Source organism: Salmo salar, chromosome 03, assembly GCF_965601325.2.
Source record: "Salmo salar chromosome 03, fSalSal1, whole genome shotgun sequence".
Classification (NCBI taxonomy): domain Eukaryota; kingdom Metazoa; phylum Chordata; class Actinopteri; order Salmoniformes; family Salmonidae; genus Salmo; species Salmo salar.
In genome coordinates this window covers 69188847-69216111 of record NC_138293.1, presented here as the reverse complement: position 1 = coordinate 69216111, position 27265 = coordinate 69188847, and the positions used below count along the sequence as shown (strand labels likewise).

General features: G+C 43.9%; 1 protein-coding gene across 6 annotated transcripts in view; it reads right to left on the bottom strand.

Moving 5' to 3' along the window:
• The window catches only part of LOC106601175 (RNA binding protein fox-1 homolog 2), a 45857-nt gene continuing 18592 nt past the window's right edge, over positions 1–27265 (bottom strand). Inside the window, exons 3-13 of one of the 6 annotated variants that reach the window (XM_082971420.1) lie at positions 21424–21633; positions 21129–21302; positions 20668–20721; positions 20035–20127; positions 6965–7052; positions 6778–6831; positions 6501–6645; positions 5421–5466; positions 3669–3760; positions 3303–3378; positions 1–3128 (exon numbers count right to left, since the gene is read on the bottom strand). In XM_082971420.1, the coding sequence (XP_082827546.1) occupies positions 3084–3128; positions 3303–3378; positions 3669–3760; positions 5421–5466; positions 6501–6645; positions 6778–6831; positions 6965–7052; positions 20035–20127; positions 20668–20721; positions 21129–21302; positions 21424–21633 (1077 nt within the window). In that variant the 3' untranslated portion in view covers positions 1–3083. Of the gene's footprint in view, positions 3129–3239; positions 3379–3668; positions 3761–4871; positions 4915–5420; positions 5467–6500; positions 6646–6777; positions 6835–6964; positions 7053–20034; positions 20128–20667; positions 20722–21128; positions 21303–21423; positions 21634–27265 lie in introns of those variants that run through there. The other 5 variants (XM_045715165.2, XM_045715166.2, XM_045715164.2 and 2 more) reach the window with 5 other exon arrangements.

Genomic DNA, 27265 nt, shown 5'->3' with positions numbered 1-27265 from the left:
TAAAAACCAAACCGTTTATTATGTACATTCAATAACAATGACATGAAATAGAAGGAAAACATGAAGATGGCAAAAATGAAGAGAAATACAAGTCACTTGAAGAAAATAAAAAATATCTTGGATCAATGAGCTTAGCAATGCACATGAGAAAACAAAAAAGTCACATGCAATTCCAACTCATATGAAATCTCTGTCCAACAACTCCCACTAGGTTGACTTCAGCACAGTGCAGGGAGGGGTAAGTCAGACACACAGCTGGGTCTAAGGTGATCTCAGCAGCCGTGAGAGGGCACATGTGAGTCTCCACTGCTGGATAACAAGTGGAAACCTATGGAGGGATGGTCAGTTGCTGTGCCATAGAGCGGTCTTGTGCTACAATGCAAGGCATTGGAAACATTAGTTCAGTCTGTGCTGAACTGCTGTGTGCATGGTGGGGCAACATCATTGGTTACTTAACATACTTCAAAAGAAAAACTGCAGGGGTTCAACATTCCAAATTAAAATTTAATTAAGAGATATAACTGGTAATTCAAATGATACCATGACCACAGAAGAACATAAGATAACCCAGGCATAAACTTAACAAAACAAGCAGTATTTTACATATCATTATTCCCCACAACTAGAAACAATCTCAAGTGGACTACGTTGAAACCCCTCTCAATCCAGCCTTCATATTTCACATAACCTCCTTTCCATAGAAATTGTTTTGATTCATGCAACAAATGAAATGACTTTTGACCCTGTCCTTCTCACAGAAACATGCATACTGATACTTTTAATACTTAAGAGAAGTTCAAAATTCTTATTGTCATGATATCATGGCATAAATACTCAACAGAATAACTAATGCAGCTGTATGCATCCTTCCGGCCCTGATAAAACAGCTAGTAACATGGTAATCGTCATGTCAAAAGGTGGTTAATGGCTCAACTCTCTACCTGGGTCCTCCACCCGACAGCTGTCCCTGAACTACACACTCACGCCCAACTAGAAAAAGGAGGCATGTGGGGGCTCTTTAAAATGGTGTGTAATGGAACGCTTTGTTTCACCACCACACTCACTCTAGTCTGACATCTATTATGGATCAAAATGCCAAATTCCCCTCGCAAGTCTACTGTGGACTCCTAAATGTTATATTGAAGGCAGTGTAAAATGTTGGGTTATCATCTGCCTGGGACCACTTCATCAAAACCCCTCGGCACATTCAGCAGCCCTGTTTTAAAAGACCAACTTTGCCAGTTCCCAAATGTATTTTGGGGATTTTAAGTTTATTCATCTGTTGCTATAAAATTATGTAAATAAATTCATGTTTGCCCCCATCTTCTCTCTCCACTTCTCAGATGACATTTTCCAGGACATGGTGCTTTTAAAACACCACCATCAGCAAACTGAAAGGGAGCACTTTGAACCCACCATAAAATAGAAAAAGAGCTAAAATAACAGCAAGAACAATCAGAAAAAGTATAATAAATGTGCACACTTGACCAACAAATGTGCTTTTAGAGAATCTTTGGAACCAAAAGACAAACAATAGCAATAACATATTCAGAGTATATGGAGATACATAATAGGTCAAAGACTATTTCTATATTTTTGTTGGTCACTTCCTGTACCTTAAAGTAGCATTGAGGCAGTGACTTTAATACATACTGGACTAGAACATTCCCAAAGACTTAGGAGGGAGGAAGATTGCATTAGGTGAACATTACGGTGTTTCACTTCTCACGTGTCTATATGTGTCAATTTGACAAAAATATATATTATTAATGGTGAAACCAAAAGTAACATCAACTTGTAGTGTTTGTAACTCTCATATGTTTCCTACCATCTGGTTTGTTCCCTCAAACCCCTAAGAATTCCATTCTTATCTGTAAATAGCTGGGTCCAGCTTGCATGACTGGTTTCTACAGCATGTTAGCTATGCCCAGACACTTTCAATGTTTTTACCCCTTTCTGTCACAATGTTGATGCTACACCTGGAATGTCATATAGTCTAGTAAAGAGAACATGTATAAGGAGTTGTGTTGAGCAGGAATGAGTTGTACAATATTCTCAAAAGGAAAAATGAAGACAATGTAGGTATATAATAGTAAGGATACATGATACAGATCAAAAGACTTGTGTCATTATAGTTTCAACTACAGTAAGAATCATAATACTTATAGACCAGCAATAACAGCATTAATCAACTGGAAAATGATGATGATAGTGGATGTAATTTCATTGCATCCACATTATATAACAATAATCATTTTAAGCAACGCTGTTTCATAGACAATTAAAGAAAAGAAAAACTGAGGTAATGCAGAACAAAAACAAGTCATTTTGTTTCTTTTCCTTGTCATTTTCACACCGTTTATCTTTTTTTGTCTTTTACAGTTGGGTTGGTGGTGTAATGGTAGACTGTTTGGATTTCTCTAATCATTTTCAAAGCAACAGCTGTTACCTAGATTTAACTGCGTCGTCGCTCAGCTTTTGTAGTTCAGATTGACTTTTTGCGTTTCTTCGTGCCATTCACCTTTTTGTTGAACAGGTTCTTTTAAAAAACAACTTGGATGTGTTCATTGTTTAACTGATGGGATTCCTCCACTGGGCAAGTTTTTGTCAATGTAGTGTTTCATATAAAGGACCTAAGATTTCAGGCTAGTGATGGCCTACTTTTAGGTCGTACTAACACATTGAGCTGTGTACATATGTGTGCATTTTACATTTGAGTATTATTACCACAGACTATTAGGAGAAAAGGTTTGTAGTGATGTAGTGTAAAAAGTTACTGGTGGGCAGCAATTTCTCCATCCATGTCCAATAGTGTTTTTTTTTTATGTAACCATTCTTGTTCTTCCCACAGTTGTCTTCAATTATTGTTGCCAGTCTTGAAATTCACAGGCAGTTTTCATTCGTCCATTACTATGCCACTGAGTGTGACAGTTGAAGCAAGCCGAGTTACAGTTGAGTTTATCTTGAGTGGATGACCTTTTTCCAAAACACATGGGTTAATACTACCACCCGTAGAAAATGGAGGGGAGCTCTTTCCAAATGAAGAGGTTCAGAAATGTGGAATTCCATGGTGCGAGTGCTGTTTAGTACGGAGCAAACCTACTGTATCCAGCCCGATATAAACTAGCCTGGAGGAGAGAGATAAAGAGAAATTAGAAATAAGGAAAGGAGGATGCAGCTGTTTTTAAACAACAGACAGCAGTGAAAAAGACGTGCGAGAAGTAAATAACTACATTTACATAAAGTGAAGATAACTCAGTTTCCAGCCTGTTGTTGTAGTGTTGCGGCTGGGGGGCTCTTACCATGGCACCGACTCCATAGGCAGCTGCAGCAGGACCTAGAGCGTGGTAGGGATCTGTAGTGTACACTCGCCCATAACTGTCCCAGAGGAATACCAACACATATGGATTTCAGCTGCACATAGTTACAGTGAGAATATAACACACACCTTGCACTGACTCATAAATAGGCTGAGATATTACAAATCACATAACAAAAGATTTGTAAGATCAAGTGTATCATAAATACCCACCAAAAAAACACAACTAAATCATTTATTCTGTGACTCATAGTCTAGCATGTTATTGTGTTAAAGTCTGGCCACATTATTGCATTTCGAGGATGCTGCTTTTGGATGCGAGTCCTCAGACGATCCTCCTTATTCTTACCTGTCACTGTAAGCAGCAGCTGCGGCGGCAGCAGTTGCCCCGGTTACAGCAGTAGGCTGAGCAAAGCGATAGGCAGCGGCAGGATAGCCTCCCTGGGAGACAGAGGGACAAATGGAGGTTGTCACCATGGTACAGCTGAGGTAGACAGGATCATTACTGAGGCAGAGTTGTGTAAGTGCAGAGTGAGTTAAAGAATCACACAGTACAACAACCAAGTTTAGAACATTTATGGTTAAAGATTGAAGTATTAACAAATGTAAAAAAAAATCATAATAATTACACTGGAGGTTGTTGACAATCGTCAATAATGCAGCATATCAAAGATTCAGAATTATAGAGAAAGATAAGTAACATTTACACGAACCATCCATATTATCGTTGTGATCTCTCATATGCATATCAGACAAAGAAAGAGGGGGAAATAGAGATGCCACACTCAAACACACTCAGTGTCACCTCCTGGCATTGAGACTGCATGCATGCCTCAATTCAATGCAAATCAATTTGAACACACCACTGCATTTGGACCTAATCATACAGAACACAACCCACAGCATTCCCCTGGAAACCTGCAGTACGACTAGTGACAGGCCAGAGGGAGGGGGGCTGTGAGAGGAGGTAAGGGGAGAGAGAAAGGGTAGGCCTATATCTGTAGTGCATGCAGACGTGAATCAGCATGCTTCAGTAATTGTAGCTCCAGACAGAGTCGAGACCGGGAAGGGGTTGGGGACAGGCTTTAGTAATAAGAAACCGTGTTCTCCTCATCTTAATTTCAGCCCCACAGGGCACTGCTGCTACACAGATAGAATATCTTCCAGCTCATCTCTGTACCAACTATGGATGTTACTCAGCATAATGGATGTGGTAACTTCCAATCATAAGAAATGGTGCTGGGAACATTGGTGTTTGTATGAAATAAGAGGCTCTCTGCCAGTGACTTAAAGACAAATACAACTGCCTCCTTTCATGTTATCACTGCCAGCAGTCTACCTTTCAGAGACCAGGTTCTCTTTGAACAAACTGGCAAAACACACACGCTGTTTAGTAGCTTAGTAACAAACCCCTTCCCCACAATCCACCTGTGCAGATGTCAGTGAGTTAGTAGGAAAATGAAAAGCAAGTTACCGTTTCAAAACAAAACAACATCAAAAGATCCTAATCACCAGAGGGATAATAAAACAGTGTGTGAGGTAATGACCCTACCTGAGACAATCTGCTACTAATGACAGAGTCCTGAAACACTATTCTATAGAGAGAACAGAAACAGCCATTGTCAACCTGGACACACGCGCCCACACTGACAGACACGCGCCCACACTGACAGACACGCGCCCACACTGACAGACACGCGCCCACACTGACAGACACGCGCCCACACTGACAGACACGCGCCCACACTGACAGACACGCGCCCACACTGACAGACACGCGCCCTGACACAAGCGCACACAGAGCGGCCCGGCTACCCATGTTGGAACCCCGTGTTACAACGCCAGACTACAACACCCTCTGTTACAGTCTGTCTTCTGGGAAAACTCAGACCCACAGGTGTGATCCCAGGCAGCGGTGGAATGGTAAAGTACAGAGCGTAACCCTTAGCATAATTCAACATAGGAGCTGTGTGCACGAAACAGTCGCTTTTTTCAGTCACATTTGGGCAGCTCTGTGCAGCGCATTTAATTATGCACATGCAGAAACGCACAGAGAGAAAGGAGAGTCGTGAGGGAGTGTGAGGACTGGGAATCTACTTACGTATAAGTCTGCAGCTCCATAAAACCCACCATCCTGATACACCACGCTAAGACAGACAGGCAAACAGAGGAGATGGCAGACAGAGGAGATGGCAGACAGAGGAGATGGCAGACAGAGGAGATGGCAGACAGAGGAGATGACAGACAGAGGAGAAGCAGACAGAGGAGAAGGCAGACAGAGGAGAAGGCAGACAGAGGAGAAGGCAGACAGAGGAGATGGCAGGTGAAGAGAGGGGTGGAGGGAGGGTGAAGAGAGGAGATTGGGAGGGACAAAGGAGGGAGGAACAGGAGCAGTGGAGATGGAAGGGTAGGTGTGTACAGTGAGATGGGAGGAACAGGAGCAGTGGAGATGGAAGGGTAGGTGTGTACAGTGAGATGGTCCAAGACCAGAGTGGCAGGAATGAAAGCCAGTGTGGAGGAAAGTAAACAGGGAGATGATTGAGGGGAAACGTGAACGCACAAGGAGAGAGATAGAACAGTTATTTCACACACATGCAGCATGCAGAGGAAATAGACTACCATTTATTTGTTCCATTACTGCTGAACCAAGTGGTATTATAAACATGACTGTATTATAGGGTACCATCCTCTATCAGCATCCCCCAGGGAGAGGGAATGGAGGCCATTTACATTGAAGAGGATAAGGTCCTGGACAGACTGAGGACAAGTCAGCCAGTTGTTTGTTTGAAGTCAGGCAGTAGTGGATTAAATATGGAAGAGGCATTTCCTGCAGCACTAGTTTCAAATATAATCCAGAATATCACAGCAGTTGCATCCCCATTAACCAATTGGCACAGCCCAGCAACATGCAACACAGTACAGTTTCTCTGTGAGTCAATCTAGTGGAATTACTGGAACATAGAAAAATAGAAAGAAAATGTGTCTGGTCTTTGTGTGCAGTGTGACGCAGAGGATCAAATTATTGTTCTGCTCAGAGGGAGTTTGTGTCTATACTACCAAACTAATGACATTACATGTATTGGTATTTATAGTAAACTACTGAATTTACTGAAGGAACGTATATAAATGTCATGTTAAGTGTGTCCGTTCAGAGGATGGATTCTGTAGTTGAATCCCTTACCCAGGGTAGGCAGGGAGGGCAGGCTGCGGCACCGCCGCACGCACCGCGCTGTACACTGGCCTTCCCCGGCCCCTAAGGTGGGCACCACGGAACGCAGCTGCCGTGGAGGCTGCCGCTGCCGCAGACGGGTAGGGGAACCCTGGAACTGAGGGAGAGGGAAGGAGAGAGAGGGTATGAACGTCCAATGCCTGGGGGCACTATGAATTAGGGATGCTTAAATGAAGACAGATTTGGGTGAAATGAAGGGCATGCAATCTAAGAGGAAGACGAGGTTTACCTGCATAGAGCTCTGGTCCGTACATGGCCTGCACCATTGGGCTTAGCTTCCATCCTGCTGAGAAGCAGAGAGGAGGCAGAAACAGGAGGGTTTCATATAGATAGGGGTTCCACAGGGAGATGGGCAGCTGACTAACAGTTAGTTAGGGATCATAATGAGGCTAATGGAGTGGTTTGCATCTGGTTACCATATGGCAGGGTGCTAAGGGCCTCTCCGTTGGGGTAGGGGCTGACCATCTTCTTATTGGTCATCACCCTGGCCGTGGCATTGTTAACCTGGGGAGTGGGAGGAGGGACAGTGAGCACAACGTTTGGCCCGTTCTATTCAATTGAGGAAACACACAAGTGGACCAATATTAGACATTTACACGTGATAGATATTCATAAAACAAACCATATCTAACTATGAATGTGTGAATAATACAATGGTAATAACACTCCTGCTGTCTAAGACCATCAGATCATTTGCCAAGAAAATGGTGATTGTGTGTACACATACAGGGAGGCCACAGTTACAGTCTGCTCCCATTCACCATCGCTGGATCATTCACATCAATATGGTGGTGGGTTTGATGCATCACATCGTTACCTCCTCCCTAGCCAGTTATACGACAGCTGACAACATCGGTTATGATGAAGTAGTCTCTGCTCTCCCTTACGGTGTTTGTGTGCGCGTGTGTACATGAGTGGGTGGAGGATTATTAGGGGGAATCTTAGTCATGCAATTAAAGTGTTCTGCCCAAGAGGAGTGTAATCGATGATTCCTTGTGGAGACAACTAGCTACACGGAGGGCCAGTGGTTGAGCCCAGCGGTGAGAGGAAGAGAGAGATTTATAGGTAAGAGAAGAAAAGAAGAGAGATAAGATAAGGAGAAGAGCTGGGAGAAGATAGGAGAATAATAATGTGTTTGCAGTATGCAGGTGTGTGAACAAAGACGGGTATTTCTGTCTAGTGCTGCGCCCGGCTGTTGAATCAAGATGGCTGCTAGTTAGGCTAATCCCCTCACTGAACTTCAAAGAGCCATACTAGGCTCCCTTAATCTTTTTCCATCTCCTTTGATGGGGTTTATGAGAATGACTGTTGTCGTGCAATTTCACAGTTTGAGTGTGCCGTCGCGCCATGTCAAACTTTGTTGTGAGCTACTAATGACCTATTGGCCAATTGGAGAGCTTTGAGAGTTCTATGTGACGAAGTTCCACTTAGAAATCCATTATGGATTCAGCCACCTTCAACACCCCACTAGTCATACTCTATCACTGCAGCCCTCATTCAAATGGAAATGAGAATTACCTCATTTTCCTTCATTGCAAATGAGATGGTCAGCCTTGAGTGATTCAATTAGCTGACATAATTGTCCCTGTGAGTGAAGACACTAAAATAAAACGAATAAAATCAGCCTAATGAATCAGATTAATGCTGATAATCTTTTTATATCACAGCATTCATATCTGGGTCATTTATAAACCTCTATTTTGGGTGTGATAACTGGGCAATGATCCATTTCCTTATGTATAGTTAGTGGTGTGTCAATGCCAGGGGAGGTAATGCAATTTGATCAATCTCACAGAGAGGTAGACATGCAAATCAAACAGAGACCAGTGAGAAACACATCTGCATGGGTTTATAATAAACATTCAACCCCATCCATCCCACCCCACCCCTCAACTTAGGACATAAGCCCACAGCAGTACCAATAGAACTGGGCCAAAATAACCCAAACCACCCCCAAATTAAACCAAACTTGTTGGGGTTAACCTAAAAAGAAATCAACATCAATACATAAAAAGGGGGGGGGGGGGGGGGGGGAGAGGGGTGCAAAAAACATTTGTTGGACAAAATTAATAATTTTATAAAGACAGAAATTATACGCAGCCAAATATGGGTGCATCACATGACCAAGAGTGAGAATAAAGAACCAAAAAAATATAATTCAGCCAAATCAGCAAGCGTCGGATGCAGCATAGAGACCAATCAAAACAATCGCAGCACTCCCATATCAAACACATTCAGAGACAGATGGGACAGGTAAGGAGTTCAGGAGAGGGATGCAGGTGAAAGAGAGAGAGATAGATAGATAGATACAGAGCCAGTCCACATACAGAAACAGGGAAACACAAAGATGGTGTAAGGGAGAGAGACATCGTCTAGATAAGCAACAACAAAAATCAACAATTATTTTCTCAAAAACAAAAATAACAAATACCAAGGTGCGTCATTCAAAAAAAGCAATTAGATTCTGTGACCATTCTCCCAAAAATCTCACTAAGTTATATGTGGAGGGATAGAGAGACAGAGCACCAAAGGATGGAGGGAAGAGAGAGGAGAAGAGCAATCCTCATACCCCAAAAAAAGAGAGAAATCAAATAATACATGAGACACTGCCAGGCATTATTACTGTGTGTCACAAACTAAGACCAGTACACAAACTAATACACACACCATTCAATAAAGGAAAACCAAACCAAAGAGAAGTTAAAAGGACAGCAAAAGACAGACCAAAGGATCACCCAGTTAAACCCAATGTGTTTATATACAGTTGCTTAAACCCCTTATCTTTTCAGGCTACTCCACAAAGGAATTCACAGAACAGAATGAATCTCTGTGTGCTTTTAACTCCTGGTTGTTAATCCCATTACTACACTCACTGCAGAGGTGAGTTATTGCTGTTATAAACTTTATTGAGGGGAACGTGAGGGGAACGGTGAGGGGGAACGGCACCTCCGTACCTTCAGGCTCTGATCAGGCCCTACACCCAAACAAGGGCACTCCGTTCATCCACCTCTGGCCTGCTCGCCTCCCTACCTCTGAGGAAGCACAGTTCCCGCTCAGCCCAGTCAAAACTGTTCGCTGCTCTGGCACCCCAATGGTGGAACAAGCTCCCTCACGACGCCAGGACAGCGGAGTCAATCACCACCTTCCGGAGACACCTGAAACCCCACCTCTTCAAGGAATACCTGGGATAGGATAAAGTAATCCTTCTAACCCCCCCCCTTAAAAGATTTAGATGCACTATTGTAAAGTGGTTGTTCCACTGGATATTATAAGGTGAATGCACCAATTTGTAAGTCGCTCTGGATAAGAGCGTCTGCTAAATGACTTAAATGTAAATGTAAGTGCATTCAATAAGATTCCCTGCTGCTGCTCGCAATTTGAACTTCAAAAATCCTCAAACTTTAAGAGCAACACTATTAACGCTGCTTATCATTGTGAAGAGAAAATATGGACAGATGGATGAGATATCTTTTCTAAACAATTACAATTTCACCTACTCCTGTAACAGATATACTTATGATGACTGCTGAATGGACATAAATCTTGTACCTTTTGTTAATGCAGGGGCGTAGACAGAAATTGGTGGGTGGGCCTGCAGAAATTTGGTTTGGCCAACAGGACCAATCCAATCTGATTGGGTGGGTCTGGCAGGGCCTGGCTCCCCAGTGGGTGGGCCTGTGTCCACCCCACAAATGCTTATGCCCCTGTGTTAATCTATCGGCTTCCATGAGTGATTCTCCCTGAAGTTTCAAAATGTGAAATACATAAGCATATACACTTTAGTGCAGTACACTTTCACATTTAGAACACAGAAAAACACATAGAATTAGGAATTAGAATACTAGAATTGACATTAATATTTTTATGATTGGATAAAGGTCAGCCATTTTGGTCAGGGAGTTGGTCAACTATGGTTTGCCAGTGCTGTGATAAGATAATGTAAAACAGGGCTGGGAAACTGGTGGCTTTTTTGGGCTGGGAAACAGCCCCCTTTTTTGAAGCCCCTCGGATATTTTTTTTTGGGGGGGCGAACTTACTATTGCGAAGCAGAATACACAAGGTGCAATTTCAAAATGTTGTCAACTGTTTTCATCTTATGTCAGTCAAATTAGCCCATGTCAGCTAACATTTTTTTAGATTGGAAAGTTAGTCTAGCAGCCAGTTATCCAAACTTCTAGTAATCAAGGTCGAATTAGAGCCCGGGGGCCCCCATTAATTTTGTTAGTTAGTCTCACAGATATTATATTAAAAACTGGAAACATCGCTCTCCACCTTATGGAAAAATTTGTAGAATTGCATGTAATTAACTCTAAAACAAACAAAAAAATTGCATGAAATTAGTTCTAAAATTGGAAAAATCTTCTCTCCACCCCACGGCACATTTTTTGGAATTGCAGTAAACTAGCTTTAAAACAGCAACATTTTATCTACACCCCATGGTGCCCATCCCTGATATAAAGTAATGAATTTGAAGAATGTATCTGCCATGTATGTTTGTTAGCTAGCAAGCCAGCCAGTTTTAGAGGAATGATTTTATTTTAAAAAACTTTTTTTTTTTTTATTAACTGCCAATATGCCAACATTCCATTCGAACAATGCAGTCAATCCACAGCCATACATTGGCTGAAATCAGTTGATGATAGGACTTAGACAAGTTGGAAATACAACAAGTACTGCTATTATATCATATAATGGCACTCAACTTACATACATATATTTTAGAGGCTATTTATACGGAAAATTAGTATAAACCTTTAAACTGTATTTATAATTATATCACAATATTTGAGGTTGACAATAATTCGATTACACAATTTGTGATATATCACATGCATTACTTTAATTTTCCTGCATAAGTAAAATCTGGATTATGCCTTAGCCATTCATTCCAATTAGCCTGGTTTGGATTTCTCCCTGACCAATATGGGTGCCATTTTAACCCCATTCTGGAACTTTGAGGGCTTATGAAATAGCCCCTCTAGTAATTGAATAGGATATCTATGGAAAAACACACCATGTTGTAGGATCAATGCTGTGTTCTAAGCATGTCCAACTGCAATATGTAACTTTGTGGGCGACCCGGCCAAATTCACATAGAAATGTGAGTTATGGATCTGTCATTCTCAATGAAAGCAGGTCTAAGAAACGGTAGATCTGTTCCATGTGCATCATTTCTATGCTTCCCGTTCTTAAGCTTAGTTTGAGTCTTTACTTTAATTTTTCTACACCAGCTTCAAATTAGAGGTCGACCGATTAAATCGGCCATGCCGATTAATTAGGGACGACTTCAAGTTTTCATAACAATCGGTAATCGGCCTTTTTGGATGCCGATTATGGCCGATTACATTGCAATCCATGAGGAAACTGCGTGGCAGGCTGACCACCTGTCAAAAGGACCTTGTGGCTGCAAGGAGCCAAGGTAAGTTGCTAACCAGCATTAAACTTTCTTATAAAAAACAATCAAGCTTCACATAATCACTAGTTAACTACACATGGTTGATGATATTACTAGGTTAACTAGCTTGTCCTGTGTTGCATGTAATGAATGTGGTGCCTGTTAATTTATCATCGAATCACAGCCTACTTCAACTTCGCCAAACGGGTGATGATTTAACAAAAGCATATTCGCGAAAAAAGCACAATCGTTTGACAAATGTACCTAACCATAAACATCAATGCCTTTCTTAAAATCAATACACAGAAGTATATTTAGTTAAAATAAATTCATGTTAGCAGGCAATATTAACTAGGGAAATTGTGTTACTTCTCTTGCATTCAGTGCAAGCAGAGTCAGGGTATATGCAACAGTTTGGGCCGCCTGGCTCGTTACGAACTGTGTGAAGACCGTAATTAATTTGCCAGTATTTTACATAATTATGACATAACATTGAAGGTTGTGCAATGTAACAGCAATATTTAGACTTAGGGTTGCCACCCGTTCGATAAAATACGCAACGATTCCGTATTTCACTGAAAGAATAAACATTTTGTTTTCGAAATTATAGTTTCCGGATTGGAGTTAAAATAAAAAAGTGTTCATTCAGTATTGTTGTAATTGTCATTATTACAAATATATATACATAAAAATCGGCCGATTAATCGGTATCGTCTCTTTTTTGGGGCCACCAATAATCGGTATCGGCGGTGAAAAATCATAATCGGTCGACCTCTACTTCAAACAGCTGAAAATACAATATTTTTCCGTTATTGAAAATATATTACACAGCGGTTTAAATGGTACAATGACTCTCTACACTATAGGTCACTTGTTTGTAACATAAACAGAAATTAGGCTAACTATTAGAATTTCAGCAACCAGGAAATGGCAAAGCGATTTCTGCATATTGCACCTTTACACAGGCCCTCCCATGAATCTGAAACCCATCCAATACCGGAGACAAACAAAAGTTATCCTCAAAAGAATAATGACAGATTTATTTTCCCCTTAACTAACATTGACTGAAGCAGCTGAAGGAATGATAACACAATTGAACAGGAGCCTCCCAGAGAGCCATGGGTTATTGTCATTACTGGGGATAACAATTAATTAGGAAAAATATACATACAATGAAGTATTAATCAAATGGGTTCTGGTAAGCCATGTCATTGCAAAGAGGAGGATGATTAAACTTGGACATTCCGGGGAGGTGTTAATGAGAGGAGGGGAGGGGGGGTGGATCCATTATTATTACTAGTTGGACCAGGCTGTCAATGGGCTGTGTGTCTGTCTGTCTATGTGTGTGTGTGTGTGTGTGTGTGCCTCGTCACTGCTACCTTCCCTATCAATACAGGCCCCATCATAAAAGGGACTTATACTCTGGATAGCTGGGAGATCAGAACAATGCTAGGCTACCATACTTCAAATTGATTTGTAAGATACAATACAAATATGCTGTGGACATAACTAAAGCATGCAACTACTGTACATCTTGCTCCCAGCATCTACTGCCACTAAGCTAATTAACAGATTGGAACTACCAAATCAACGGTTCCTTTAGGAATATTCAAAACAATGTGTGATTTCGCATCTACTGCCTTTTTCAAGGGAGGGGTGGGGGTCAGATCAGCGATTATGTCATTTATACACAACTTACCATTGCCGAAGAAACAGCGTGAGGACACGCGAGTGGTTACCGTGGAGACTGACAACACACAGAAGTCATCAGGGAAACAGAAAAAATATAATAACAAATAAATAAACCAACAAACAACCCAATAAATTAAAATTAAAATCCCCCCAATGTGAAATAAAATGGGGATAATAGTTGAAAGCAGTGATACAGTTTTTGAGAGAGAGAAAAATCAACCAAAATGACTTTCTGCTCAATGCATGAAGGTCTTTCCATTTCTAGAGAGACAGACGGACTGGAGGGGTGCTTCTTTCAATGTATGCAAATTAAAGTGGTCATAAGAGAGGAGTAAGGGACACAAAAACCAGGTCGACCACTTTTGTATTAAGAGATTGGCTTAATGCCGTCTGAACATAGGTCTCCCACAGTCAAGAGTGGCAGTTAAAATACTTAAGTGAATTGTAGCGTAAAATGATTCTTAGTAAAAGCGACGTTGGCAGGATTCATATTTTGATCTGTAGAGGGGGGTAATTATATAAAGAAATGACTTTGGAACATTTAGTTCCGCCATGAATCACCACAAAATAACTTTCGAAAAAAAAAGAGATAAAAAGAGAGAAGGATGGGGTAAGGGACTAAAGATGAAAATATAACATGTGAAAGGAAATACAATGAGAGATATTACACACACAGGTGCACATATACAAGACAAGAGGGTGAGGACTGGGGAGTGTCACACAGGGACAGACATAACAGTGGAGAAACAAAGGAAGACAAACTTGACTGGCTTGGAGAGAATGGGAGAGTGAAGGAGAGAGAGAGAGTGAAGGAGAGAGAGAGAGTGAAGGAGAGAGAGAGAGATGGAGCAGCCTGTGGTCTGGGAGAAAGAGAGAGGAGTGGAAAGGGAACAGTTCATACTCCTTGTTTGCCCTCCTCTCACATAAACACACACAACCACACCAATCCATTCACAAGTTCACCTCTTTCTCTCTGTCAATCATGCAAAGTATCTGAAACAAGCAACAACCATGACTAAATCCAAAGCTAAGCCCAGTTTATCACAAACAGCCCATTTAGAGCAGTAATACAGTTCTGGGGAGCAGAGTGATCACAGTCTTCTTTTGATTTGAGCCAATTCAAATCTAAAGCTCAAGTAAAAGAGCTCGTGTTGAAAAGGATTCAAATCAATGCCTTTTCAATTAGGTTGACACCGAGGTGGAATGTCAGGATTAAACAGCAAGTCTGATTGGTTTTCTTGAAGAACATGGCCCTTTTCTTTAAAAGACTCATAGAACTGTTTCAAATGGAGGCTGTGAGCAGTTTGCCACCTGCAGTAGTGTAGCGTACATCTATCACTGAATGAGAACGGATCAGCCATGCAGGATCAGATGAACAGTCCCAGTAAGGTAGTCCTTATCACACCCAGCTCTCTCTTTAGTCAGAGACTCAGGCTCATGCAGTGGTGACATGGTTGCTCTCTGAGTGAGGAGCTCTCCTCTCTGCGACCCTGTGTCTGATGAGATGCATGCAGACTCAAGAGCACCAGGAGACGAGACGTCGCTCGTTCTCATTACCACCACTACTGGGGTGATAGACTGCACCTTCCTATTCTACTGCATCTAATGTCTGTCTAAAACTCTGCGCCACGGAGCAATCCCTTCCCATCACACCAACACATCAACAAGAGCGGCATGCTTCACGGTGAGAGAGACACACCTACATGTTCAATACGCTGTTACAACTACAGTAGTTCAGGGTGGGAAATGTGGTGTGACAGCACGGTGACAAGACTTAAAGGGCTTTATCCGTCAAATGTTGGGGTATCCCACAGTCAAATGTCTTAAATGTCACTTTCAAAACATCAGTGTGATGAGTTGCTTGATGGCATATAATTGTCACTGCCAGGAAATTGATTAAGCGTCTATGGGAGGGCTCTCCAACCCTGTTCCTGGAGAACTACCGTCCTGTAGGTTTTCACTCCAACCCTGTTCCTGGAGAACTACCGTCCTGTAGGTTATCACTCCAACCCTGTTCCTGGAGAACTACCGTCCTGTAGGTTATCACTCCAACCCTGTTCCTGGAGAGCTACCCTCCTGTAGGTTATCACTCCAACCCTGTTCCTGGAGAACTACCGTCCTGTAGGTTTTCACTCCAACCCTGTTCCTGGAGAACTACCGTCCTGTAGGTTATCACTCCAACCCTGTTCCTGGAGAACTACCGTCCTGTAGGTTTTCACTCCAACCCTGTTCCTGGAGAACTACCGTCCTGTAGGTTATCACTCCAACCCTGTTCCTGGAGAGCTACCCTCCTGTAGGTTTTCACTCCAACCCTGTTCCTGGAGAACTACCGTCCTGTAGGTTATCACTCCAACCCTGTTCCTGGAGAACTACCCTCCTGTAGGTTTTCACTCCAACCCTGTTCCTGGAGAGCTACCCTCCTGTAGGTTATCACTCCAACCCTGTTCCTGGAGAACTACCGTCCTGTAGGTTTTCACTCCAACCCTGTTCCTGGAGAACTACCGTCCTGTAGGTTATCACTCCAACCCTGTTCCTGGAGAGCTACCCTCCTGTAGGTTTTCACTCCAACCCTGTTCCTGGAGAACTACCGTCCTGTAGGTTATCACTCCAACCCTGTTCCTGGAGAACTACCCTCCTGTAGGTTTTCACTCCAACCCTGTTCCTGGAGAACTACCGTCCTGTAGGTTATCACTCCAACCCTGTTCCTGGAGAACTACCGTCCTGTAGGTTATCACTCCAACCCTGTTCCTGGAGAGCTACCGTCCTGTAGGTTTTCACTCCAACCCTGTTCCTGGAGAACTACCGTCCTGTAGGTTATCACTCCAACCCTGTTCCTGGAGAACTACCGTCCTGTAGGTTATCACTCCAACCCTGTTCCTGGAGAACTACCGTCCTGTAGGTTTTCACTCCAACCCTGTTCCTGGAGAACTACCGTCCTGTAGGTTATCACTCCAACCCTGTTCCTGGAGAACTACCGTCCTGTAGGTTTTCACTCCAACCCTGTTCCTGGAGAACTACCGTCCTGTAGGTTTTCACTCCAACCCTGTTCCTGGAGAACTACCGTCCTGTAGGTTATCACTCCAACCCTGTTCCTGGAGAACTACCGTCCTGTAGGTTATCACTCCAACCCTGTTCCTGGAGAACTACCGTCCTGTAGGTTATCACTCCAACCCTGTTCCTGGAGAACTACCGTCCTGTAGGTTTTCACTCCAACCCTGTTCCTGGAGAACTACCGTCCTGTAGGTTTTCACTCCAACCCTGTTCCTGGAGAACTACCGTCCTGTAGGTTTTCACTCCAACCCTGTTCCTGGAGAACTACCGTCCTGTAGGTTTTCACTCCAACCCTGTTCCTGGAGAACTACCGTCCTGTAGGTTTTCACTCCAACCCTGTTCCTGGAGAACTACCGTCCTGTAGGTTTTCACTCCAACCCTGTTCCTGGAGAACTACCGTCCTGTAGGTTTTCACTCCAACCCTGTTCCTGGAGAACTACCGTCCTGTAGGTTTTCACTCCAACCCTGTTCCTGGAGAACTACCGTCCTGTAGGTTTTCACTCCAACCCTGTTCCTGGAGAACTACCGTCCTGTAGGTTTTCACTCCAACCCTGTTCCTGGAGAACTACCGTCCTGTAGGTTATCACTCCAACCCTGTTCCTGGAGAACTACCGTCCTGTAGGTTTTCACTCCAACCCTGTTCCTGGAGAACTACCGTCCTGTAGGTTATCACTCCAACCCTGTTCCTGGAGAACTACCGTCCTGTAGGTTTTCACTCCAACCCTGTTCCTGGAGAACTACCGTCCTGTAGGTTATCACTCCAACCCTGTTCCTGGAGAACTACCGTCCTGTAGGTTATCTAGCACGCTCGATTCTAATAATTAGCTGGTTGAAAAGCTGAATCAGGTACGTCGCAACTGGGGTTGGAGTGAAAACCTACAGGAGGGTAGCTCTCCAGGAACAGGGTTGGAGTGAAAACCTACAGGAGGGTAGCTCTCCAGGAACAGGGTTGGAGTGAAAACCTACAGGAGGGTAGCTCTCCAGGAACAGGGTTGGAGAGCCCTGGTCTATGGGTGGTGATGTCAATGTCTTTAGTTAGAGTGCTTTTTGTGGAATACCCTTCGATATGAGGAGGACACAGAGAGACTGATGGAGGAGATGCATGGTGTGTGTGCAGACAGACACACACAGTAGTGCGGAGTGGAGACACAAACAGCAGGAAGACAAGTGAATTGGACCACTTACATGGGTACATTGGACGCGCACGGGAAACTGACTTCTTCAAAGCGCAGAGTTTTATTCCAGACAAAAAGAAGTACACTTCGATGTAATAGAATAAGCCTGTGCAGAGATCAATACTACACTCTGTGTAGAACCAACAGCCATGCACACTTAGGATTCCAAACTGACTAGCTAGGAGAACAATCGCTACAGATTCCCATGCACGGACAGACTTTAGTCAACAACATGAAATAAATGATTGAATCCAATCAACAACTATTGCCTTTTCTCGTTTTATGGATAAACAGACCTTCATAAAAGTAGTAAGGCATTTTCAACTTTGAGAAGATGTCATGCTAAACAACCAAAAGTCCACATCACTATCACCAACATCATCTAGTCTAAACAAAATAGCTGATATAAAAGACATGCAAGAAATCCCAGACTCTCCGCACTAGTGCTGCAGTGACAGCCATGTTACAACACCATAGTATTATCATGCACACATACTTCCAATAAATCCCATGCAAAAGGATAGCAAACAGAATATTCACACTCGTGATTTCAAAAACAATCTGGTAAAATACTACCATGGTATATCTTTCAGAGTTTCCTAAGCAAAACAATGTGTTAGGAAACTGAATGACATACCATGATAGTATTTTAAGCAAAACAATGTGTAATCTAAGCCTAGCCTAGTACGGGGCCATTAAAACATCTAAACATTCCCCATGTCTGAACATTGCCTCTAAGCTTAGCCAGTTTTTAATTAGCATCTTCACATTTGTTAGAATAACGGCCAGTAAAAAAAAAAAAAATATGAAATTATATGACCAATGACTAAACTAGGGTTGCAAACAACTTCTAGGAGAAAGAAGAATCGTCACATAGCATTGCCTCAAAGGAATGCTGGGCTTTTCCTTCGGTGTTGAATGAGCGTATAAACACAGAACAACCTTTATTTGCCCTTAGTCTGTACGGCTGTTCTATCCCATGCACTAGTCAAACACAGACAAACCTGATGACAGATACTCCTGTTGACCCCATGCAGATTACAAAGGACTGGCCACAGCTTCAGAGAATACAACTACTGTCACACATGCAGCAATGATAAAAGGCGAAGAGAGAGAGAGAAACTTCCTTACAATTAAAGTGATAACGATCATGCATGAAACAAGAAGATACTCCAAAGACTACAGAGACAGAGGTTACAGAACCACCAGGGCCAAACAAATAGGTTGTTGATTTATAGAGGTTTAACTGATGTGGGTTTTCATTGGGCTCCATCAGTATCCATTCAACTTGCTGATTGACTGAAGGTGAAATTTAGGGCCTACAGACCATTGGATGCAGGTGTCATTCAGAACCAGACGTTAGAGAGCTGACAGATGAAACCCAAGCAGGTCCAGCCATCACCATCATGCAGGACACAACTACCACAGTTAACCACAGCAAGGAGGCAGGAGCCCATGCAGAATCATGATTGGCTAAGAACCTGGCTTAAAATAGATCTGCTTCAGAGATGGGTAGGATATCACTGGCACGCAAACGGACAATATTTTAAAGAAAAACATGCATCTTCTCAGATTCTCCCCAACCCTGAAACAGTCACATACAAGCCAAAGCTTCATTTAAAGAAATGATAGTGAAAGGAGGGAGCTTAATGTCAAGTATATGGTGTAGTTATTTTACAGATGGAGAGGAGAGCATGCACTGTGCTGCATGCTGGAGGCCAGGAGACATAAGCTTGTCACTACCACTTTGCAGCACGGGGGGGAAGGAACATTCTAGACTAGGAACTAAGATATGATCAACCTGGCTACAATCGGCCATGCATCATCGTCTCATCACGTTCTCCTAATGTCCTGCGGTTCCAGCAACAGAGAAAGATGATTGTATTTTGAAATCAAAGCAGTGGAAGCTATAATAAGAAATGGTGCAAGACAGAACCGAGACCTAAACGATCTAGAGAGCGAAAACTTCCCAGCATGCCTTGAGGTTTCAACTCTCCCCCCGCCCCAAATGAACCAGGAAACAAGACAAACACCCCGAAAAAAGGCAGCAACCCATCTGGGGGGGTACCCGCAGAGACCACATCAGAGCATGTCAGTGGAAAAGGATGGCAGCTAGCGGAATCAGTGTACAGGCAGAGGAACGATGGGAGGAGGAGGAGATGGGTTAAATTACCTCTATCTTGCGACCTTCCACTAGCGTGCCGTGAAGCCTTTCCCGGGCTTTCTCCGCGTCGGCGCTGGTCTCAAACGTGACAAAGCCAAAGCCCTGGGGTAGACAGACAGAGGGGAAAGAGGAGCACCACAAAGACAGCGTAAGGAGAGGGGTGGAAGAAACACACCAGTTGTTCTATAGAAAATCAAAACCCTTTGATTTAGCTAGTTTTACTCATTTCATTACACATTTACTGAACAGGTACACAGTTGTAATCACTGGTTTGTACTGTTTGTTCTAGAACTGATACGGTGGTTACTGATTAGGGAAGGGTTGGGCAAACGGAATGTCGAAATTCAACAGAGGGCCGCACAGATTTTCATGGGACCGATTTGCTTTTCAAAATCTATTTGCAGTTAATAGAAAATATATAGGTCCATTATAATTTTGACTTACTTTCAATCTAGTTTCAGACGTTCAATAGTGAGTGGCCTGGAGTTTTTTTTTTACCATAATACTACATTGTTGTTTATACTATCAGTGCAGGTCAGTAGGACACAGTGTGTGTGAAACATGTATCATTGAGACACAGTGAACACTTCATCATAACGTCCACAGCGGTGGGACTGAGGACATGTTTACCATCTCACTCACCTTTGAGCCCCTCTCATTGAAAATGATCTCAACATCAATAATCTTCCCAAATTGCTGAAAATAAACAAAACACAAGAAATTAGGATACAAACAAAAACTCAACTTGCATTATGTACTCTGTGTAATTAATTGACAATCAGGGGTGAACTACACCTGCAGCACACTAGGAGGCAGTATTGTACCAAAATAAATTCAATCAAATTGCAACTACCTTCTGTTGTCTATTTTTCTATCCCTTTGTTACTACATGCCTTCCTTTCCTCACTCGTTCACTAACTACCTCTCTGTGGCTCTCATGATAGAGCAAATCAAAGGACATGAGTGTTCCTTCCTTTGTGACTGTCTGGCCCTTTGTTCTTCTCAACACCCACTCTGACACCAACCATCAATTAAACAACAGGAGGGTTAAAGTGATTTACTCCTCATCTCAAAGTGCAGCAAGGAAGTTCCCAGATTCTTACCCCAAACATCTGCCTGAGGTCAGGGTCTCGGAAGCGGAAGGGGATGTTGGAGACGTGAAGTCGTTTTGGGGTTCCTTTGGCCTCTGCGGAGTCAGCCCCGGATAGTCCTCCTGCTAATTCTACTGCCACACACTGCCCCACTCCATCTACCTGACCTGGGGACACTTCTGTCTGCTGGGGGAGAGAGAGAGTGGAGGGAGAGAGAGGGAAAGGGAGAGGCTGATAAATGGAATGAACCGAGTAATCTTGAACATTGTCGGGACAAATGCAGAGTGAACCTAACAACACCACCAACCATAACACTGACCGGGGTGGGTAAGATGTTGGAAGTGGTGGCTGAGCCATTTGTTCCAGCCCCTGAATCCGAAGGCCCCTGCCCACCAGCACCAAACAAAGCACCGACAAACTCTGTCCCCAGGCCGTTCTGCGGAGGGGGTGGTGGAGGGAACGCTGAGAAGGGCGGGGGCACCAGCCCCTCCTGGCCCCCCGTTGAATCTTGAGAACCCTGACAGAGAGGAGAAGACAGGGTTAATACTGGTAGGCATTACTGTACTGTACCGTGCAGATGGGGGGCAGGGAGAGAGACTAGAACGAGGGTTAAAAACACAGCTTCAATTTCACCCTCCCTCCTACTCGGTCTCTCGCTCCATATCTCTGACAGCAGAGCGTTTCAGTCAGCCTACCATGAAATATTCACTGCAACCACATCTATTATTGACAAATCACTAAATCTGATACACACACACACACATTGCTACACAAGCCTGCTCACTATTCATGTACATGCATATCCAGAGAATATTTACAACAATCAGTACCTGTTATACCCTGTGAACAGATACGGTTATCCTATTTAGGTACACTTGATATGAATTCATATAACCAGTTGAGTTGGGAGACGCCTCCAGGCCATTGCCACAGCACTGTTACTATGCTGTCTTCATGATAAGCATGGTAATGGATTGTAGCGCCGGCCGGTCACCATTTTAAAAAAGGTGTCAGTTATGTGTTGTGGTATGGTGACACTGTGATATAGCACTCTGCAGTCACACACTCAAGGACATCCTGTAATAACTTCGAAAACACCCCAACTGTGCTCAGAAAGAGCAAAGCCTGTAGGGGGAGGGAGGAATGGGGGGGCGCCATTTTGTTTCGGGCCATGAAACTGCTTCGTGGCCTTCCAGGCGTGATGACAGCATCCAATACCATTAAAACGGGCCAGTCAGTCAGCCGGCCAGCCAGCCAGGCCTCGGCGAGGCGACACCCAGGCTCCAGACAGCCTTTTTAATTACCAGGGAAACTAAGTTGCGGGGCAGTAAAGCAAATGAGGATTCACTAATCCCAGAGACTGCAGACTTCTCATCTTGAAACGACAGTGGAAAGAACCGTCCCGGCTACTGTTAAATCCCCTCTACTTGATAAGGAGGACTGAGCTCTCGGTTCTGTGCCTCCAAGATAACGAGTGCAACAAAAGTAGGTTTAATTTAGAACAGGATGGAAAAACTGTTCTACTGCTATATTCCGCCAGCCTCTCCTTACGTATTCTGGTCCATATGAATCGCTTATGAGGCTGACTGCATACTGCATTCATTGCAATGTCATTAACTTAATAATAACAATAGCACATAAATCCGGGGAGGATGATTAAAGGAGGATGATTAAATGAAGGAGGATTCCAAATAGGTTAAATGTAGGCAATCAAAGACGCCTTCCTCCTGTAAAGACATGTCATCCATAAACATGTAGAAGTCTGGAACCAGGAAGTAAAGGGTGCTTCCCATCATCTGAGTCACAGTGACCAAATCCAAATCTGTGTTGGAGGCTCAGAGGATGGGGGAGGGGTGGAAGTGTAGTAGGTGTTTCTAACAGTACAGTATCTCGATCATGTGAGTAGTGGAATGGATATTTAGGCTACTCACTGGTATCCACTGATGGATGGACAAAGCTAAATAGTAGAGAGAAGGTACTGGCTGAGGGCTGGTAGCACTCAACCCATTGGTCAACGGGACATTCCTGCCACACTCACTGAGAGGTAACAGTAACACTGCCCTAAATGGCAGTATTTCACACACAGAGCAGAGAGCGAGAGAGAGCGAGAGAAGAGATAGAGAAGAGAGAGAGGGAGAGAAGAGAGAGAGAGAAAAGAGAGAGGCTATTATAAAAGGGAGTAATTCTGTGTTGAAAAAAGCAAAGAATGAAATCAAGTGGAAAAACATGTTTTAAAAACGGAAACTGAATGATCAAATTGTTTACAAATTTCAAGAGACAGAGGGGGTTGTACAGTCAAATTGTATAATATTTCACATGTATATTTGTATACAATATCATATATATCATAACTCACTAGTAAGCCACTAGGCGATGTTCAAAGGCAATGCAGGAATGAATATAAAATAGTCTAAGCATAACAAATCTCATTTGACCACATGATACCCTTTCAAAATAACTTCAGATTTACTGCTCTGCATGAACGTATAACACAATATGAAATGCACCATCTGAATTACGATAGGCTAAACTCTGCATCCCTCTTTCTCTACACACTGGACAGCGGTAGTACAGAAGTGTTACCTGAGAGACCATAGGTTTTTCCATACACCAAGAGGACCGGGGGGAGAGAGAGGGCTTGCAATGTGGGTCAAAATATTCAGCGAACGTTGCGAGAGCGCATGTGTTAAAATGTGTGCAGTGACTGCAGCGTAATGAAATAATTTGAATTCAATTGCAAGGTACAGTAGACAGTCAGTGAAGAGTGTTAGTAGACTACAGTAATCTCTTTAACCAGCTAGTTACTCTAATCCCAATCCGTGTATCATGAATGAATAACTGAATGACCACTATTAATCTAATCTACAGCCTACTGTGACGCATTGCTTTGCATTAAATATGCCGCCTCTTCCCCCTCTCTCTCCAATGCAGTAGTACGCTCCTCTTCCTTTTTCTGCAGCTGGAGAAATAGATATGCTTTTCCTCTCCTTCTTTCTCCCTCCTCGCTTGATGAAATCCAGACGAGGGTTTCTACCTCCGCCCCGCCTCCCCCAAGTCAGTCAAAGCCACCGCCGCTATGAAACGTGACCCACGGATCCCAAGAGCCAGTCAAGCATAGCGCTGTAGCCGCCTCCCATCTCCATGTAAGGGCGCCTATGTACTGAAACCCTGTCACTCCTTCAGGGTTGTCAACCAATGAAAATCACGACACATAATATACAGCCTATCCCTCCGCGGTACATTAACAGCTAATTGGCTTAAACCCTACAGGCACCACAAGCAAAATAGCACATGGCAATTCATTTAAGGCTAACAGAGGACTCTTAACAAAAAAGTTAGTGAGTTTCTAAAGGTCTGGTTGGTAGTACAGGATACTGTATTCACTGACTCAGTCAATATTACATAAACACATCAGAGATCAGAGGATGTGGAAGGAAGGGACCATGCAAGGCCAGTTGGATGTTCAGCCGTACCACACTGATTCTGAAAGCCTGGCTGGTCCCGTCTCACAGGACACCTTTAAAAAGACTTCCCTCAGCAGCCTCCCCATTAAATACACCTACAGACGGCCCAACGTGAGCCACGTCTACTAGGGCACCAACACCACGGTGGCCATACACGGTCCCAAAACTCTGAAAGATGTCTGGTATGGTGGAGGAGCTAACCTCCTCCCTGACGCTTAGCCTTTTCCCTCCTAATCCTTCAGTCTCTCTATGAAACGCTGCTCTATGCAGCTAATTGCAGAGGGAAACAACCCAGCACCCTAAGACCTGCTGTAGGGGTACGAATCAGTGTATTTGGGAGGATTAACATCCATGCCCAATCGCTGTTAAAGTTGCCCCACAATATTTGATTGAGTCAGCCACCAACAGTAGTGAGGATTTCTTCTCTTTCAGCCCACAGAAGAAGACAAGAGAATAAACGTTGCTGCGCCATGTGTCCATTGAACTGAACCAGCTTCGTCAGCCGATAGTGGGGGAAGGGGCTTAAGGAGCCTCTGAGACTCAACACTGCACTGCAGCAGAACTGGCCATTGTTTCTGTCAGTCACAATAGTGCATGTGTGAAAATTAACATACTTGCTGTGCTGTCTATTCAAAGCTCAATGCTTTTCTGCACGTCCCTTGAGCCAGCTGGATTGTCAGTACTGCAGGTTTAGATGGGCAGTGAGGAGCAGCAGTAAGCCTGTAGTGGAGACAGATGTCTCAGAGTGCATTAGTGCTGTAATACTGTCTGTCAGTTCTGCAGCAGTTTGGTTGGTGCAAATGTGAAGCAGCAGGTAAGTCTCTTACCCCTGGGGGCGAACACTTGGGTGGGGCTCCGCAAAATACTTTCAATCCTTGCCTTCCCTCTCTAAACCAAGCAGGGTGGCTGCAGTAATGGAGGAGAGGCAGCAAAATACACCACCATCACGCCATTTCTCAGAACCTGACATTAATATGGTTGGTTGCTGTGTTTGCACTTTGCTTGGTTGCTTAATAGCAAAGCTGTAAGTTAAATTGATGGGGTAGCAAACAGCATTTATAACCCTAACGCACTCACACTTTAAATCTGCCAACTAAAAGAAGGCATTTTCTTAACCTCACTTCTCTCTGATCGCATGGGACAGTGGATGATTGGTGACACCTTTAAAATCCATTCACACTTGAACCCCCCCCATCCCCCATTTGGCTGCCCGTGCCCTTTGAGGAGAAAAACATGTTTAGGTAACAGCTGCTGATGCCTGAGGGAAGAGAAACAGCAGAGAAATGGGAGAGAGGGGAGGGTCGAGCTCCAAGTCACACAGCCCTAGAAATGCATGTGCTGGAGTTAAAAGCACTTGGGGAGATTCCTGCTGCTAACTGTCCAATCAGCACCCAGAGCACAGAACCTCACAGCACCCCATCCAGTATTGTGGCGGGAGGAAAGGGGAGGCTGGGTCGTACCAACAGAGAAGGGTTGAGGGGGAAGAGTCACAACTGTTTCGCTTTCACTCAGAAAGGGGTGGGTTAACAGCAAAGACAGCTGGGAAGACAACAAAGAATTGCTGTAGCACCCCCTTCTCATTCCAACAGCCCCCCACCGCACCCCCTGGACTATCATGATGTCCTGTACAGTCAGCAAGGCCGCAACGTGCGACATACACACAGCTCAACACTGCTAATTTACAGAGACATTTGCAGAAGCCTGGACCTCCTTGAGGGCCCTGAAGCACAGACAGGACCACAGAACATGTTGGGGCAGCAGGCTCATTAGAACATGTACACAGTTAACCCCTCTGCCTGCCAGTAACACATCTACATATTTAAATGATACAAAACAAGTTACGTTACATAAGTCGTTACACAAAACACTGAGCGTTCCTCAATGTCTAGGCTATGTGCATGTATTTGTGGTAAAAGAGAAACAACAGTATAACTCCATGTAGTAATCTGAGGCCTTGCCTTATGCAACCTATCAAAACTAGCTAGGTAAACATCAGTCCAATCAACTGCATAGTTTTCCAAAACGTGTAGAAAAGAGCAAAGTATTTGGTTGTTTAGATGTTCCAGGTCTAAACCTGCTATACTGGATAGGAGCGTACAGAAAACTGGCTATGACATGAACTCACCGGCAACACCGCAGGATAGTACAGCCCCATCATTGTCTGCACGGGAAGGAAGAGTCTCTCCTCTCTCTCTATTCCGCTCTGAATGTGGTCTGTTACCATCCGCCGGGAAGCACCTTCTGTCCACGTCTCTCACAGATTCAAATTCTCCCTCGCTCTCCGCCAGTGTTCCCCCTTCCCTTAGCACCACGCAAGCCTTGTGTCCTTGTCACTTTCCCCCTCTCACTACCCCCTCCCTACCCCTCTTCTCCGTTTGCCCCTTGTCAGTTCTCTCCTCTGACAGCTCGAGTCTCTTCTCTTCTTCCTCTGACGTGTGTCACTTCTCACTCACACTACCTCTCCTGCTCTGCTCGGTCATGGCTTCTGCATGTTCCATCCCCCTTCAAACTTTCCCTCTCTGTGAGCCTGGCTGGGTCCCTCCTCTCCATCAGTCTCTCCATCCCCTCCCCTCTCCTCTCTGGCTAGGTACTGACAGGTTAGGAAGGAAGGAGCTGCTGTTTGGCAGCCCTGAGTAGAAGACGCTCCGTTTCACACTGTAACGCTACCCACTGCATTGCAGGTTT